At 38.3% G+C, this 19,416-nt stretch overlaps 1 protein-coding gene across 1 annotated transcript; it reads right to left on the bottom strand.

Annotated features, from left to right (window-relative positions):
* Positions 1 to 4,574: 4,574 nt before the first annotated feature.
* LOC127420492 (gap junction delta-2 protein-like) lies at positions 4,575 to 18,675 on the bottom strand. Its single transcript, XM_051662829.1, has 2 exons — positions 17,586 to 18,675; positions 4,575 to 6,579 (listed from the first exon to the last, which is right to left on the bottom strand). Exons 1-2 carry the CDS (start codon positions 17,654 to 17,656, stop codon positions 5,751 to 5,753), a joined length of 900 nt encoding a protein of 299 aa, XP_051518789.1. The 5' UTR covers positions 17,657 to 18,675; the 3' UTR covers positions 4,575 to 5,750.
* Between the last annotated feature and the right edge of the window lie 741 nt (positions 18,676 to 19,416).

Below are 19,416 nucleotides of genomic sequence, written 5' to 3'. Positions count from 1 at the left end.
TTGAATCCAATCGAACATCTCTGGAGAGACCTGAAAATGGCTGTCCACCGATGGTCCCTATCCAACCTGACAGAGCTTGAGAGGATCTGCAGAGAAAAATGGTAGAAAATCCCCAAATCCAGGTGTGCAAAGCTTGTCACATCATACCCCAAAAGACTTGAGGCTGTAATTGCTGCCAAAGGTGCTTCAACTAAGTACTGAGTTAAGGGTCTCAATACTGAAGTCAATGTAATATTTCCATTTTTTCTTTTTAATAAATTTGCAAAGTTGTCAAAAATCAGTTTTCTGCTTTGTCATTATGGGGTATGGAGTGTAGATAGATGTGAAAAAAAAAAAAAAAAAAACATTTTAGCATAAGGCTGCAACATAAGATGTGAAAAAATGAAGGGATCTAAATATTTTCTGAATGCCTTTTATGTACTGATAGAAGTAATGGTTCATTGGCTGGTGAAAGAAAGGGATCTGGATTTTTGAACAGGGGTTGTGAACATTGTGGTGTGGACAATAAAGTCAGTTTTGATCTTTATGTGAGGATGGAGTCTCTCATAGGCAGCAAATGTGGGTGTGGCTTATAAGAAGATCAGTGTTTATTTCCTCTCCTTTCATTTTAAACTTAATATCTATCTATAAAATTATGCAGAAAGAGACAGAGTAAGAAGAGATTAAATGAAAGCAATTGGGGAGTGGGGTGTCTGTGTGGAGGTAAAATGTTATACTTTTTTTGGTGTGATCAAGGCATCATGCCCAGCCTAACATTAATAAAATACCATAGGCAAACTTTGAACACTCATTGACGAAACTGGATGGCAGAGTAGGCTCTTGGGTGAAGTAGACACAGAGGTCTTGATAGAGGAAGTGCTCATCGAAGGTGCTGGAGCTGCACCATGATGTCCTTCACATGGGCAGCGGTTGACTCCGAAGTCTGCTTGACAGGGGCGCATTGAGCTTGATGTTTTTCCAGCCAAATTCTACTCGTGTTGTTCTACCACTGTTCTCACCTGACTGATATCTGCCTAGGCCAAGATGGCCAGATTTTACTGTCAGAACGGGAAGTAGAACTTAATCCCTGTTCATACCAGTCTCAGCCTCTGAAGGCACGCCCAAAGTCTGTTCAATGACCATCTGATGCATATTACACAAAAAACTGGAGAGTGCTTTCTTGAGCTGGAAAGCTCAAATCTGTCTGACTAACTGCCAGTTTCCAGAAGGTGCCAATATCCAGAAGTGTGACATCATTTTGAACAAAATCTAGACAAACAGAAAGTGTTTTTGAGTTTGTTGTGGTGGTTCAAAACAGCTTGCCAGAAACTTTGTAACAGCTAGACACCTACTTAGCTAGACACCTACTAGTGCTCCATCTACTTTGACCCCAGCATCTTTTTCTGGTTGATTTGTTCACTTAGAGATATTTTCCAAGGTCATGTCATGTGATTTTTTTTTTTATTAAGTCTACAAAAGTCTATATAATACAATAACAGATGGCAACCGGTGCATATTATGGCCAAGTACAGTATAGTGTGTCAGCATTAGTGTCTTGAATGCATGAATATAAACATGACAAATTATACATTATCTACTGCATTTACACTCACTAAGGAATTTATTAGGAACATTATGGTCCTAATAAAGTGCCAGACGTGGTCTTCTGTTCTTGTAGCCCATCCGCCTCAAGGTTTGACGTGTTGTGCATTCTGAGATGCTATTATTCTCACTACAATTGTACAGAGTGGTTATCTGAGTTACCGTAGCCTTTCTGTCAGCTCAAACCAGTCTGGCCATTCTCCGTTGACCTCTCTTATAAACAAGGTGTTTCTGTAAATTTAATGTGACATTGGTTAATGTTTTTCATTTGTTGAAAGGACAGTGTGTGTCTCATATTTAAATGCTCCTTTAATCGCCCGCCCCAGCAGCATGGGCGGTGTCCAAATGTTCGCAAACAGTTTTCACCTTATGCGCCAGAGAAACTACGCTCAGCCAGCTTTTGTCTCGAAACTTCCATTCTAGTGGTTCTATATACACTACCGGTCAAAAGTTTTGAAACACTTACTCATTCTTTATTATAATTTTTTTCTACACATTTTAGAATAATAGTAAAATCATCAAAACTATGGAATAACAAATGGAACTATGGGAATTATGTTGTGACTAAACAAAATCCAAAATAAATCAAAACTGTGTTATATTTTAGCATCTTCAAAGTAGTCACCCTTTGCCTAGAATTTGCAGAAATGTACTCTTGACATTTTCTCAACCAACTTCTTGAGGTATCACCCTGGGATGATTTTTAAACAGTATTGAAGGAGTTCCCATCTATGTTGGGCACTTAGTGGCTGCTTTTCTTTATTATTTGGTCCAAGTCATCAATTTCAAAAAACTTTTTTTTTTATTTTTTATTACATTTTAGTTTTGTAATGAAATAAATTAATATGGTGGCACAATTATATTTTTGTTTACAAAACTAATTTCAAATATTTAAGCATACACCTTCAGATCAAAAGATATTTAAGATCATGAGAAATGTTTCAAAACTTTTGACCGGTAGTGTAGATATCTATGGTATTGATGTCAAATTGTATTTAGCTAGCGAAGTGGATTTACATATTATAGAGTTGTCAAAAGCTGTCATGAGTGAAGGGGTTAAAAGTGTTAAGGGGATGTCATGACATCAGAAAGCAGAGCGGGGAGATTTTAAAACAAGAGTACTTCATTCATAAATACACAAGATCCTACCTTCAAGCTGTGGATGTACTGATGTGCTTCTGTGCTCATTAAACTCCAAGAGACAACACAAAGTCATTAAAAATATCTCTGACCATATTATCATGTCATTTTTTGCGCGTTAAACCGGAACAGAGGGAGGGGAACAACTATATTTATACACACACACACACACACACACACACACACACACATGTTGGTGCAGCTATCATTATGAGGACTCTCCATAGACATAATGATTTTTATACTGTACGAACTATAGATTCTATCCCCTAACCCTACCCCTAAACCTAACCCTCACAAAAAACTTTCTGCATTTTACATTTTCAAAAAACATTGTTTAGCATGTTTTAAGCAATTTGAATTATGGGGACACTAGAAATGTCCTCATAAACCACATTTATAGCATAATACCCTTGTAATTACCAGTTTGTAACCTAAAGAAATGTCCTCATAAACCACCCAAACCCCCCACACCCTACACATGTGAAAGTGTATGTTTTTTTTTTATTTTCTATTAACAACCATTTTAATCACATTTAAGCCTCTAAAATATGTAGGGTGGCAAATTAATTTTAAATAGTACAATTGTAATTTTCTTTAATGTTGAACTTGCATGTGTAATAATATGAGCGTTCATTGTTGGAAATTTCATATCAACTACACATTTTAACACAAATTATTAACAAGTTGAAACCTAAAAATTAAGCAGAATTACACGTATAACAATTAAACGCTTGTATCATGAAAAAGTGCAGCGTATCGTAGCTGTCCGAATATGATCTGCCAGGTCCAATTTACCTCCGTGGTTGTCAAAAAAAACAAGAACAAAAAACATTTAGAGTGACAGAAAAAACACATCACGAGCATTTTCACATAGTAAAAGGGTGCTGTAGACTCACACCACTCTTGGTGAAAATACTTTCTGTGCTCCCACACGTAATCCATTTGGATCGACTCTTCTCAGTAGCTTCAATACAAACAGGAAGTTAGATGACAAAATTTGGAAGAGCGGAGCACAGAAAAGGGGTGGGGCTGAATAAGGTGAATACCGTTGTTAAAATGTGTCAACCTTCTTCTTCGCAAAAAACAAAGACAAACTTCACTGTTAGTGCATCAGAGCCTCAAGGGCACACAAGTTTTTATACAAGTCCTCCTGAAAATAAAGTCATGTTAACAAGGTATTAGTTTATACAAATCCAAAATTCAAAAATAGTTGCAGTACACAGGGTCGTTTGTTTTCCATTTAGAGGCAGACTCCACCAGCACAGACTATAGTGCTATGTTTAGTTAACAACTCTGACTCATTCCACATTGGTGAGCAACCATTCCACTGTCTTATCTCCAGTAATTTTCATTTAATTTCCACTGTCTTAATTTAGCAACTGCTATCATTATTGCTAATGTTTCAGGGAAGATATTGGATTAATTTGTCTAATTCATGGCTCACATTGTCAAACTATTTAGTGTGTGAATGCTTCCCAATGGGATTAAGGTAAAATACACACCTATTCACACACAATGTTTTTCTCTTTTGTGCCTGGAATATCTACAGGTATGAAAAAGATCCAGCAGTGTATTGGTTTGTGACACATACACACACACACATACACACATACACGTTTACATAAAAACACACACACAGAGAAACATCTAAAGAAATATTTTTTACACCATTTAATTTATGTCTATAATAGTTTATTTATTTTTTTTCACATATATTTATATACTGTATATATACTGTATATATATATATATATATATATATATATATATATTTATATACTGTATATATATATATATATATATATATATATATATATATATATATATATATATATATATATTATTGCTGCAATGGAGCCTTACTCAGTATATACTCTCTGCCATTCCCACTGAGCTATAGATCTCCTGCCCGCATGCTTCAGAATACACCTCCAAAATACTGGGTGCAAAAAAAGAAACAGTCTGTTTCTATACACAGCTCATAACACTATCTAGCCATTCTAATGATGCATCATAACATGCATTTTTCTGGAAATGCCCATAGTATAAAATCATTAATTTTCTTGTCCATTACAGAACAAATGCAAATAAACCACACAATTGTTATGACATCTTTCTTTTTTCTTTTCATATATATATATATAATGGCAAAAGCTACATTTCAGTGTGTGAAATACATGGACATTGCATTATTAATGTTATGAGATACGTACAATAATGCTTGTGGGCTGGTGAAAGAGAGGAATTTGGGGACTAGTGTGGACATTAAAGTCAATATTTATTCTTATGTAATAGTGAAGTCTCTTATGGCCCTCCAGCAAATATGGGCGTGGCTTATCAGAAGTTCAATGTTAACTTTCTCTTCTTTAATTTTATACTTAATAGCTACATCTATAAAACTATGCAGAAAGAGACAGAGAAAGAAGTAAGAGAGAGATGAAATGAAAGAAAGCAAGCGGGGAAGAGGCATAGAGGAGTCTGTGCTGAGGTACAATTTTATACTTTGCTCTTTTGTCATGAGGGATGTCTCAGCCTTGACCCTGGAGAAGATGTCATATTTTAAAATACTTCAGAGTCATTTGCTGAGCAGTCCCCACACTCTTTATCCCTCTATCTTTCTATCTCTTTTGACAACAAGCAACTTAAATCATTTTTTATTCCTTAAATGTCTCTTTGTCTGTTGGAAGACCTTTATTGTTCTTTGGGGGTCAAGTATATCTGTGTGTGTCTTTGTCTGTTTGCAGTGTAAAAGTGTTCATGTATAGAGTTTAAGCCCCCATTCTGTTCCACAACAGACATAATTAAAGTCTTAGTTTGAAAGAGCGGAATTTTACTCTCCGCAAACTTTAGAAAGCCAAATTTGAACATTATTACTGCAACATTAAACTGTAGTCTTTTAACCACATCCCTCTCTCACCCGGTCTGAACAATGCATAAAAATGGCAATGTCAAGTCTGCAGCACAGGGCGTGGCCGTCGCCTCATCAGCCACTCCCAACCTCGTCTAAGCCCCTCCCCTATTCGCTGTCAGACATAAGCTGATTCGCTAGACTGGGTGCGGCCCAAGTTGGGCACAGAGGACAGATGGGACACATCCTTTTTCCGGATCTCACAAATAGACTTTCTGCGAGCCTGGACGCCGCGGATCGCTGTCTTAATCTTCCGCCAGCCCAGGTGGTTAACCTCGGCCAAATTCAGCACCACACAGATCCCGCTAACTGCAAACATGAACACCAGGAAAACTGTCTTCTCTGTGGGACGAGACACGTAGCATTCCACTTCCTTCACACAAGGGTAACGGTCACACTCAAACATTGCGGGAACATTGAATCCGTACAAGAAGTACTGGCCAGCAAGAAAGCCAATTTCCAGAACATTCCGGAACACCACTTGTATGACGTAGAATCGAGAGATGCCCTCCTGCTGACGTATCTTGGCACTTTTGGAGTATGTGACCCCCTGCGGAATGTTGGGAATATCTTTTAAATCCAGACAATCCCGGTCATCTTTGCTTTCTGGGTGCACTAGGATACCATTGATGTTTCGGAGTTTGCGGTTATGGCCGTGTCCGTGATCAATGTATGGGCCATGCAAGAGGGTGTAGCTGCGATCTTTGTGCTTGGCAGACTGGTGCACAGAGTAAGTGATAAAACAGAGGCTGGGTGTGCAGACCAGGATGATCTGGAAAACCCAGTAACGGATATGAGAGATGGGGAAGGCTTTATCATAGCAGGCCTGGTTGCAACCCGGCTGCAGCGTGTTACATATAAACATAATCTGTTCATCCTCATACACCTTCTCTCCCACTATACCCACGATCAGGATCCGGAATATCACCACGACTGTCAGCAGGATCCTTTGAGGGAGAGAGAAAAGAGACAGGAAGAGATAGAGAAGAGAAGGGCAGTGATAGAAATAGGATTGATGGAAGAAAACAGTAAAAAGAAGAAAAAAGAGAAGAAAAAGGATTAGCATTGAGGTTTTATCCTGAGAAGGACTGAAGAACGGCACATTTTTAAACTGTCTTTCTAATTTCCTTTCTCTCACATACACAGCAAAACACAGCACAAAATAGCCAATGATTACTGTAAGAAACAGAGGTCAGCAGGTATTTATAATTTCTAAATTATTAGGTACTGATTTAAAGGAATATTCTGGGTTCGATACAAGTTAAGCTTAATCAAAAGAATTTGTTGCAAAATGTTGATTACCACAAAAATTAAATAAAAATGAAAATAAAAAAAATCGACTCGTCCCTCCTTTTCTTAAAAAAAAGCAAAAATCAAAGTTACAGTGAGACACTTAAAATGAAGGTGAATGAGACCAGTTTTTGGAGGGCTTAAAGGCAGAAATGTGAAGCTTATAATTTTATAAAAGCACTTACATAAGAATTAATGTATTTAAGAATTCTGTTAAAACTCATGTATTATTTTAGCTGTGAAGTTGATTAAATCATAATTTTTTTTTAGTGTTTGTTGTCATTACGTCGTCATGCCAACGAAGTTGTAAAATTAGCTAAACTTTACACAGAAAAGGTTAGTAAGTGATTTTTTAACACTCAAATCATGTTAACACACATATTGTTTATGTCTTGTGGCTATACTTTTGAGTATTTTAACATAAAAAAATTGGCCCCCATTCACTTCTACTGTAAGTGCCTCACTGTAAACCAGATTTTTGCTACTTTTTTTTAAGAAAAGGAAGGGCAAGTCTTCAACACTCTGTCTCTCTCAACAGAAGCAACCCGAACGCACAAATCATCCTCACTCTGTCGAACTCTCCTAGCACACACCTACACACACACACTTGTGCCGAGACTGTCCTTCACTCAGTGATAATAACCTTCCTCTAGAACCAGCCATGACATCATCCATTGCAGGCTGATCTTGATGCAGAAACACACACACACATGTTGGTGCAGCTATCATTATGAGGACTCTCCATAGACATAATGATTTTTAGACTGTACAAACTATAGATTCTATCCCCTAACCCTACCCCTAAACCTAACCCTCACAAAAAACTTTCTGCATTTCTACATTTTCAATAAAACATAATTTAGTATGTTTGTTTAAGTGATTTGAATTATGGGGACACTAGAAATGTCCTCATAAACCACATTTATAGCATAGCACCCAGTATTATTTATTATTTAGTATTATTAATTACCAGTTTGTAACCTAAAGAAATGTCCTCGTAAACCACTTAAACCCCCCCCCCCCCCCCCCCACACACACACACACCCATTGTGTGAGCTGTGAGCAAATGTTATTCATATGAATCATTAGGGGTATTATACTGTATAGGCCTATATACAGTATAGTCAGTATTGCACAAGACTTATAATCATAAAATACTTAATTTAGGCCTGTCCACCCTGTTAATCTATGAACCCTGCAACAAAGGTATATTTTATTCTGTTCAGCCTCACAGGAGTGATTTATATTGCCCTAAGTTCAAGCTTATTTTAGGATATTGTGATGGTGTGCCTTAGTGGTGGAGAATCTGGGATACAAAAAGGTTGCAGGTTCAAGCCCACAAGAGGTGATCCTTAAAACATTTCCATTGTGCTCTTGAGCAAGGTACTTAACCCCAGATTTCTCCACAGTGACTGTTCTTGTAACTTAACATAGGGCCATACTGTCATTCTATGACAAATTTGCGTGAATGTTGATTGGTGATAAATAAACAATATATTATTCTATTCTATATTTTACATTGTTGAGATTCAGTCAGAATCTAAAGCTGAAGTTTCTGCGCCACTAGCGTCACCAAAAGGAATTGCAAAATAATAAATGTTTTTAAACGGGTTTCTTGAACACTCCCCCTGTCTGTCACTGGTCAGACAAATATATATATATTTTTTTTTTATTCGCAATGTGAGTAACAAAAACAGACACTGCAGTTTTGTGATCTGGACACCCAACCTAGTGAATAATATCCCTTGAAATATTCCTCTAAACAAACACTTGTAATATCTAACTTCTCTCCCCAAATCTTCTCTCAGATTTCTCTCTCTGCCTATTTTAAAATATTTATTATTAGTAATTTAATATAATGTAATATAAATAATTATAAATTGAGATCTGAATCATCTATCAATGTTCTTAAAATTCGGAAAATGACTAAAACATTTTCGGGTTGCTTAAACTTTGGCGTGCTCCCTGGGGGGTTGTAAGGAATATATTTCTATTTTTAATATTTTCTGTAAAGCTGTAAAAAGCGCCATACAAATAAAACTGAATTTAATAGACTATTGTTTGAGTTGGCACGTTAAAATATTTGAGAGTGATAAAGGGGAACAGGTTTGGCTTGCTATCCATAATTGAGAGTCTCGAGCACAAGTTCGCCTTCCAGGACATTATTAATTATTAGAATAAAGGTGAGTTGAGGTGGTGGAGAATTCCAGAAGGTGTTCGTCAGAATGTCGCAAGCAGCCATTTATACATTATTAGCATTGTCATGGGTGGAATTAAATGAACTTGCTCCTTCTTTCAAATAAAGTAAGGTGTTTGGCAGTTATGCTAAGTGCTAAGACTATTAAGACCAACAATGACAGAGCTCTGAATAGCTGAATTAGTGCTGTTGTTCTGAATCAGTGGCTGAGAGGCTAATGTTAGCTCAGCGGTGTCTATGACAGTCAGTACTGTTCTGAATTATTGGACATATGGTAAATATTAGCGCTGTGCTAAGTAGGGCAGTTAAGACTCTTGATCACAGTCAATAGCACTTTACTGTAATAGAACAGCAAGAAATGTTCCTTAGTTGAATGATGGTGTAAACATAGTATTATAATAGTTAGCATAAGATAAATAAAGATTAGCATTAGCTTTTTAGCACTGTATCAATGGCTAAGGGCCCTGGTGGGTCTGTAAATTAGCAACACATCCCCCACTCCCTGCTGCTGTTACTATGGCAACCACACAGTGAACCACTCAGCACTCCACTGTACCAGATAGAAGGAGAAAGAGTGTGCGTGGGGGGGATTGGGGGTTGGGGGGGTGGAGAGAGAGGAATGATTGATGGAATATTGGGAAAGAGAGGAAAGTGTAAAGAAGGGAATGAGTGAGAAAGAGAGTAAGTGGACATACCAAGGGCAGAGGAAGGAACAAGCATACATGTGAAGAAAGAGAGGGGAAATAAAATAGGAAATAATTCAAAGCAGGTATAGGGACTTGAATAGAGAAAATTTGGTCCTCATTTACTCACCCTCATGTTGTTTCAAGTCCGTATTATTTCATTTCTTCCATGGAACACAAAATGAGATGTTAGACAGAATGACAGAATGACAGCATCTCACCTTCACAATGAGATGTTAGTCAGAATGACAGAATGACAGCATCTCACCTTTATTGTATGGAGAGAAAAAAAGTAGCCATGAAAGTTAATGGTGACTGAAGCTGCCAGTCCCCAACATTCAGCCTAACATCTCCTTTTGTGTTCCAAGGTAGAAAGAAAGTAATGCAGGTTCGGAACAATGTGAGGGTGATTAAATTATGACGGATTTTTGGGTGAACAGTTCTTTTAAATTAAACAAAGAGAAAGATATATAGACATGAAAAGAAAGAGATGAAAGGCAGAAATGGAGAGAGTGAATATGAACAGAAAAAGATGAAGAGAAGAGGAGAAAGACAGATGGGCAGAGCAAAGGCGGACTAGAGGAGCAGCAAGACAAATAGAGAGATACTGAGAGACAGATGGAGAGAGACGTCTGGGAGCATATACAGGAAATCACAGCGTATATGTTTGAAATAAAACCCAAGCCCACTGAAGTACTCGTTTTACTGGGCAGGTTTAAGTGGTTTACGAGGACATTTCTTTAGGTTACAAACTGGTAATTACAAGGGTATTATGCTATAAATGAGGTTTATGAGGACATTTCTAGTGTCCCCATAATTCAAATTGCTTAAAAAACATACTAAACAATGTTTTATTGAAAATGTAAAAATGCAGAAAGTTTTTTGTGAGGGTTAGGTTTAGGGATAGGGTTAGGGGATAGAATCTATAGTTCATACAGTATAAAATCATTATGTCAATTGAGAGTCCTCATAATGATAGCTGCACCAACATGTGTGCACCTGGTCCAAGTGTGTGTATGTGTATGTATGCAGAAATGCACCTCACATATTGCATTTAGCAGGTCAGTTTGCAGCAGTGTAATTTATACAGTGTGATGGTGGGGCATGGTCTGTGTGTGTGTGTGTGTGTGTGTGTGTGTGTGTGTGTGTGTGTGTGTGTGTGTGTGTGTGTGTGTGTGTATTTGAGCAAGCAGCTGGAAATATGTACGGTACACTGACTCTGTGTTTGGCAATAAGACTGCAGAGCATTCCGTGCTATTGTTGTTTCTAAAGGCCCAAAACATACTCTACACAAGTACATGAATGCCCGCACTCTTAGCTACACAAGTTAGTTTTCATCATGCTAAAACTTTAAACTCAGTTACAAATTCCATTGTAGAAATGTGCTATTCACAGTCAGCCATTATTAATTTATTCCATGAATTAAAGTGTCAGATAACAGGAGGGTTACCGAGATAAAGTGAGGAGCATTCAGCCGGTCATCTAAACATGTCCCCACTTGGCAAACCACTATGTGTAAAATAAAAGAGGTTTTATTTTCAGTAGCTACTGATAGTAGTTTCTTTCTTTTAGGTAGACTGACACACCTCAGTCACCATTAACTTTCAGTGACAACGTTTTCATGCCCTTAGGAAAACAGTTTATTCCAAGGTTGTTTGCAGAAAGCGGCTTTCTGAAACGTCATGTAAACGAGAATGCAGATTTCCTTACGCCGCTTAAAGGATTAAGAGAAAGCGGTTTAACACACCCAGTTTTCTCCTCGAGAGCGCGGCTTAATGTGGTAATTTAAACACATAAGTGAAGTTCTGATAGGTGTTTGAAGAGTGCGCATGTACGTAAACACACTGAATGACAAACGTTAAGATGCAGCCCAACAAAATTTCAACACAGCGGAAAGAATTCAACATTTCTGGGAGTACAGTGGGAAAAGCATATACATGATAAACTATACCAATTTATACACACTTATGTAAAATATTGACTGTCCCTCACGTTCACGTATATAAGCTCGTACATTGGGGAAACCCCACTATTGCAGGCAGTTCCACTGCAAATTGCGATAGAAAGTTAAGAAAACAAAAAGAGCAACAACTCTGGAATATCTGGAAATAAAGTGAAGCAACGGAGAATAAAATAGCAAAGTCTTCATTGGATGCCATGTTTGTTATTTACACAAGTGTCACAGGAAAATTACATTGCTGTGGAGAAAGCTGCTTACTGACCGAGATGCATGTATACGGGAGTACAGAGTATGCCTCTTATAAGCGCATGTAAACCGGAACACTGCTTTCTTTCAATAAGCCAGTGGCGGACTGGCCATTGGGAGAACCGGGACTTTTCCCGGTGTGCCAGCCACAAAATGGGGCCGCATGGGCCGCTGCATTATTCAGAACGCGCCACAAAATGCCGCCGCGATATGCGGAAGGGGGCAGCGATATGCAGAAAAGGACAGCAACCCAAACCCCCCCACCCAATAAGCTGTTTTCTTGGTTTCCATGTAAATGTAGTCAGTGAATGGAAAAGCAGAGCAGCAGCAACATTCTTCAAAATTTCTCCTCTTGTGTCCCACAAAAGAGGAAAAAGTTATACAGGAATCACATGATGACAGAATTTTCATTTTTGGTGGGAAAAATAAGACTGCAGGTTGAATAAGGGTGTATCAGAGAGAACAAGTGTACTATAACAGCCTTCTCTTCACAATTTGTCAATTATTCACAAACTTTAAGAGCTTTGCAGAGGTTTTCACTTACTTTCTCCCTCTCCCTCTCCATCTTCTCTAACCAAAGTCACTGGTAAAAACCATTTGCTAAAAACACAAATATATTTATAGCTGACAATCTCATCCCATTATATACAGCTGACCTCCGTTGTGTGTCTGAGTGCCCCTATGCCTCTCCTCAGACAAAGCTACTGAGCACATTAATTAACCATATCTTTAATTTGTCTTCTATTGCTTTTATATGGAGAAAATAATATTTTCTATACTTATCTCTAAACATAGCCCTCACAGAAACCTTTTTGCATTTTTAGATTTAATTAAAACATTAGTCCCTTTATTAAGTGTGTGTGTGTGTGTGTGTGTGTGTGTGTGTGTGTGTGGGCGGGTTTGGGTGGTTTATGAGGACAATGTTTTACTAAAAGATGTTTTTTTGAAAATGTAAAAAATGCAGAAAGTTTTTTGTGAGGGTTAGGTTTAGGGTTAGGGTTAGGGGATAGAATCTATAGTTTGTACAGTATAAAAATCATTATGTCTATGGAGAGTCCTCATAATGATAGCTGCACCAACATGGCAGTGTATTTTGTGCATTCTATTAGAAAATGCAGCTGTCTTGATTTTGTTTTGATCACAGTGTGGACACAACATTTCTTCCTGTGGCAGCCATGTTTTCCTGTGTCTGCCCGTTTCTGTTGTGAGGTTTTGTCCACTGAGTCTGTACCATGTCAAGTTGGCTCTCAGTTTTTTGTCTGTCACTGTGTGCAGATAGTCTGCCATGGTGTATTCTCTTTTTAGGGCCAGATAGCACTGCATTTTGCTCTGTTGTTGTGTTTGAGTTTCCCAATAAGTGATAGAATAATGTTTTGTTTGTGCTGTAATTTGGCTGTATCTAATTAGTTTAGCAGTATTAATCTGGTCCAAGTCTCCAGTGTGATCAGGGTTAGTAGATCTTGGTGAAGCATCAGGACTAAAGCTCTGGATCAGCTGAGAGAGGGGATTGGTTTCTAAGCTCAACTCTTGGTATTGCAGGGCTTTATAATCTCTCTCTCTCTCTCTCTCTCTCTCTCTCTCTCTCTCTCTCTCTCTCTCTCTCTCTCTCTCTCTCATGTTCGCGCTTTAGCAATAGATAATATGAGCACATTCTTTCTATCTCTCTCCACTGTAAAGGTGTTTTATGCGGCTTAAAACTGTACATTTGCGCAAGGTGTGTGTGTATGTTCTCACACGTGCAGAAGAAATTACAAAAGATAGAGACTGATGATGAGACTATTTGATGATTCTGTATTTAATCTGTAAAAGACTATGGGTGTGTCGGAATCAGCTCCCTAGATCCCTATGTCATGAATCAGTATATCTTGAACTCGCATTCGGGCACTGGCAAGGGTGTTCATCCACTGAACATTGGGAAACTCATGACTTAATCACCTGCGACACGATTATGAGCTTGCACATTAAAACAGCTGGTATTAATCAACATCATCGCTGTATAAATGACAATGTTGTGCATTTTTGTTGTAGATATTTAAATGTACAGTGTTATTATGAAAGATAAATGAAATAAACAAATACATTTTTTATTTTTTTATTTGCCCTTTAAGTCAGATTCACTCCATCAGTGTAACATATAGTTATAACAGTGTTACAAGATGTATAAATGCCTCCAAAAAAAAAATAAAAAAAAAATAAAAAGTCTAAAAATTAATGAATCACATTATTATGAAGGTTTAAAATACATCTTAAATAGAATGTTAAATACAGTCTGATGTTAAGGGAGATCCTTTATATAGTTCCAGAGGGGGAACCATACCTGCCAAAATTTCTCTGATTTCTGATGTATGTCGTAGGTGAGCTTGTCAAGTGGTAACAATGTAGCAGCCTGAGATGTCCGCATTTTAAAAGATGGTGCCTAAGGTGTGGACCAGTAAGGACTGTATTTTTAACCTTTCTCAAACAACTCTAATATTTTAAAGATTACTTCTCTTTCATGGTCAATCAACATCTCTTTTTAAGATAAAATATGGCTTTCACGTCATAAGAGACTTCAGAAGACATGACAACGTTTCCGGTAAGGGAAAAAAGTGAGCAACGATGTTCCCTGGTTTTTATGGTGCATTCTGGGAATTTTAAGGGAGTGAACGTTTCAGTGCACTGGAACAACTTTGCGATTGACATGACCATAGAAATGGCTGACTCACTCACCAGTGCCCTTACTACTGAACAGCAAAATCATTGCCTTTGACTTTAAACTACAAAAAGTGTTATTGTGATGAAATAGAAGAGGATGTGCTTTAAGTGCTGACCCATATGTTTCTCTGTCCAGACAGACAATGGTGAACAATATAGATAACAGTGTTGTGACCTCTCATATTATCAGGAGGAAACAAATATTGACTTGTTGAAGGCAAACAGATAAATATCAGTTTGCACACACACATACGCAAATGTAATTCAGTAAAGTGTTTGATTGTCTTTTTGCTAGGATCAGTTGGGTAAACGTGCTTATGATAGATTAGGCTGTTTGACAGAATTTAGACTCTGAATGGAGGGTGCATGTATCATTACTAAAAATGACTGGCACTAAAAGTGGCTGAAAACTTCACAGAGTGTGTTTGTCTTTATGTGTGTTCTGAGGAAGTGGGGGACTGTAGCAGATGATGATGAATGATAGTAGAAGCTTTATTCATTCATTTCATTCATTCATTTATTCTGTTTGTCGCTATGATTCCGGTCTCAAGTGTTTGATCAGAACTCATAGGAACAGAGAGAGGAACACGCTGATTACCTCACACTCTCACACTTATACACAGAGACACACACGTGTTTTCAACAACACAGCACCATGATGTAAATTTCAAAACAGTATATGAAAATTAGGAATAAACTTGAAAAAACTCTATTATTACTCTATTATATTTGCATCCCTTTGCTACTGTGTGTGCGTCAGTCTGAGCAGATCTCTTACAGAAGTGTTACATGATATATGTAACACAGTTAGCTAACCTGAGACAACCCCACATTAAGAATTCATGAAACCACAGCATTTCTGCTTCCTAGTATGTGTCCGATGTTTCGTGATCGATTGAAGTGGAGAAGTGACTGACTGCTGATTAAAGGAGTAGACTGATGTATTAAAGGGTTAGTTCACCCAAAAATTAAAATTCTCTCATCATATTACCCTCATGCCATCCTAGATGTGTATAACTTTCTTTCTTCTGCAGAAAACAAATGAAGATTTTTAGAAGAATATCTCAGCTCTGTAGATCCACACAATACAAGTGAATGGGGTCTAAAACTTTGAAGCTCCAAAAAGCACATAACAGCAGCATAAAAGTAATCCATATGATTACAGTGGTTTAATGCATGTCTTCAGGATCCAATTGGATTAAAGTAAGAACAGACCAAATGTAACTCATTTTTCAATATAAATCATGACATCTGAATTCTCCCTTGTGATCGTGATTTCAAGCTCGATTACACTTCCTATAGCACCATCTAGTGCTCTGCGCATGTGTCAAGCGCAAGAAAATGTAATCGAGCTTGAAATCATGATTGTGCCTAGAGTCTGCAATGGCAAGATTTATAGTCTGTTCTGACCCAAACCCAACTGGATTGCTTTAGAAGACATGGATTAAACCACTGGAGTCATATGGATTACTTTTATGCTGCCTTTATGTACTTTTTGGAGCTTCAAAGTTTTGGAGAGATATTCTTCTAAAAATCTTAGTTTGTGTTTAGCAGAAGAAAGAAAGTCATACACATCCGGGATGGCATGAGGGTGAGTAAATGATGAGAGAATTTTCATTTTTGGGTGAACTATACCTTTAACTTTAAATAGCGGCTTTTGGTGAATACTGGTGAAAACAGTATTCTTTTACAGGTTTGATGTTTGTTAGATAGAACCATGATTTAAAGCAGGGTTCTTCCCTTAGGGGGTCAGCGACGTTACTGCAGGGGGTCTGAAAACAATTGTTTGAACTTTAAAGTATTTTATTTTATTTTTAAAAGCAAATATGCGTTTAACAAAAATACAGTATTGTTAACTTCAACCCAAGCCGAAGTTAAGGAGCAAAAGTTCAGCTAAATGTTTAATTGTCCCTTTAATTGTATCAAGTAAAATAAAAGATGATCAACCACGGAAAATACACGTGTATGTTATTATAGGGCACTCTTCCAACACTGCAACACGCAGTTTTATAAAATAAATAACGGGGGTCCTGTTTTGTCTCTCTAACCACTAAGGGGTCCTCGGCCTGAAAAAGGTTGATGATCCTCTCTTTACATCCTCATAGCAAATATGTTGTCTCTGTGTAGAAACACATATACTCATAAACTTGAGTGCCCTGTACACACTCTCAGAGGCCCGCTGTGTCACAAATACACATACATACAACCACAGGAGAAGGACGTGCCCTTGATGTGGGGCTGCCTGCAGTTGAGGTTAATGAGCACAGCAGAGAGTAGTGCTTACTCAAGACTGACACACACTAAAAAACTACACGCACTCTGATATTTTCTTTCCCCTAACACTACTCCCATCCCTAAAACATTAAGACATTATTTAGTATGTTTATTAAGTAGTTTTACTCGAGGTGGCGCTGGCTGGCGACTACTCACAATATAGGTGAATTAAGGTTTTACTGTACTCGTGGGAACATTTGGTCCTCACAATGCAAAACCTGACCCCCACACACACATTCACACCAATACACACACTTTAAGCTCCCAATCTCAGCATACCTTCATGACACATTACAGTGTGAGTGTGTGTTTGTCTATTCATGGGAGTGTAACATTCTTCCCCAATGTTGAAAATATAAATTCATTCATGGGGGGAGAGAGAGTGTGTGTGTATATTGTGTGATGCCTTCTGTTCAAACTGATGCTCACACCTCTAACAACAACCAAATCTGCTTGAATGCAAACAAATTCATGTAAATAACAATTCCAAATTATTATGATTTTTCTATAATATCTTAAAGCCCCCCACCAAGCTCCTACACACAGGAACACCCTTTATGTGTGATACATGTATGTGTGTGAATGTGTGTACTGTACTTTATCTCTTACCTGCCGATCATAGTAGAGTGCTGCTGTACCGCAGCCTCCAGCAATCTCTCCAGGATAGTCCACTCGCCCATGATGCCACGCTTATGAGTCTCACTCCGCCTCTGACCTTCAGCCTTAGGAGTCACGACCTTTGCCCTCGGCAACTCTTCCAGTGTCCCTCTATTGACCTTTGATCAAAATCGTTGGGCTCCTCCTCAAAGCTGCAGATGTGTGCGTCTGTGCACACGTGTGTGTGTATGTGTGTGTGTCAAGGTAGCGCTCTAGTGCAGAGATGAGCTAGTGTAGCATCTGCAGCAAAAAAATCTGATGATGCTGAGGCACAGAGACTTTAACCATACTGCATCTCTCTCTCTCTTTCTCTCTCTCTCTCTCTCTCTCACACACACACACACACACACACACACACAAACACGCTGTCTGTATCTCCTCTTCCCCCTTCTCTCCTTCACTATTTTATCACTCTCTTTCTCTCAGGGTTAAGAGTGCTTTGTATGCTCTAGTATCCCACCGTATGCTTGTCTTCTTATAACCCTACAGGTAGACACACACACACACACACTACACCTATCTGACCCTTTCTGCCTAACCTCAGCATACACACTCCAATACACGCTCTCACACACATACACTCACTCACTGGATGTTCAATGCAGGTTCTGTTGTCCCATTAGTTAAGCTAAAGGAACGCACACACCGTAACAGATGATGAAGCTCTCTGAATCTCAAAGCAACGCCTGAGCGCACCCTCACACATACATACACTCACATACACTCTGCTGTGCTCCAGTGTGTGGCAGCAACAGCGGCAGACGAGGATCGTCAGGGTTATGTCCGGTTGAATGATGAGCCTGTGGTCATATCTGCGGCAAAGGGCTCAGTCCTCCTCAAACCTCAACCTCTCTTCTCCTCTCGCTTTCTCTCTCTACACCTACCCCTGTTCCATTCGTCTTTGTGCTGCACTGCTGCTGTTGCTGATAATGATACCTTTCCCTCTGCTCCTCCTCTATCTCTCTCTCTTTCTCTCTCTTTTCCTCTGTCACATGCCGTAAGCATGCCACCCTCCCTCCATTCCAGACCTGCTCTCCACTCCTCTCCTCTTTCTTTCTCTCTTCCTCCTCTGTGTGCTGACTGTTTCACTTGTGCTGCTGTTCAGGATGTAGGTGCTGCAGGAGTGAAACTGATTTAACCTTGTGCATTCAGAATCACTTTAATTCACCAGTATGGATCAGGTACAGGATTTTCTTGCTGCATTTGGATTTATTGGGAAAGACTAGACAAACAAGTGGGGAATAAGCAAACAGCAACCTGCAATTGTTACCTTAAAAGGGATTGTAATTCTGTCATCATGCAGTTGCCCTCATATTATTTAAAACCTGTATGACTTTCTTTCTTCAGTGGAACACAAAAGGAGATAGAATGTTAGACTCAGTCACCATTCACTTTCATTGTATCTTTTTTTCACACAATGAAAGTGAATTGTGACTGAGATTATCAATCACCTTTTGTTTTCTACAGATGACAGAAAGGCATGGTTAGGAACAACATGCAACTGAGTGAATTATGACAAAAACATTTTTTTTTTTTGGTGAACTGTTCATAAAATTAGTTTGGTGGGTGTAACCTAATGTAGTCAGGTTGATTCAGTCATAGTAAATCATATATTTTTTAATCGTTCGATTTATATGTTACACATAAAGCAATTTCTTTAAAAGTGTAACTTACAGGGGAAATTATACACAGGTACAATAAATACAGTGGCTCATAGAGACATTACAATATAATACACATTATACAACAGTCAGTTCTGGTCCTCTAAACCAGAGGTATTCAA

This window comes from Myxocyprinus asiaticus, chromosome 3 (genome assembly GCF_019703515.2).
Source record: "Myxocyprinus asiaticus isolate MX2 ecotype Aquarium Trade chromosome 3, UBuf_Myxa_2, whole genome shotgun sequence".
NCBI classification, from domain to species: Eukaryota; Metazoa; Chordata; class Actinopteri; order Cypriniformes; family Catostomidae; genus Myxocyprinus; species Myxocyprinus asiaticus.
The sequence above is the reverse complement of the archived record's forward strand: the minus strand, read 5'-3'. Positions and strand labels throughout refer to the sequence as shown.

What these genes read in the sequence shown, in the direction of transcription:
- LOC127420492 (XM_051662829.1), bottom strand. Translation starts at nt 17,656, where the DNA reads ATGGGCGAGTGGACTATCCTGGAGAGATTGCTGGAGGCTGCGGTACAG. An exon ending in CACTCTACTATGATCGGCAG is followed by an intron (nt 6,580 to 17,585) that starts GTAAGAGATAAA and finishes TCTCCCTCAAAG; the next exon opens with GATCCTGCTGACAGTCGTGG.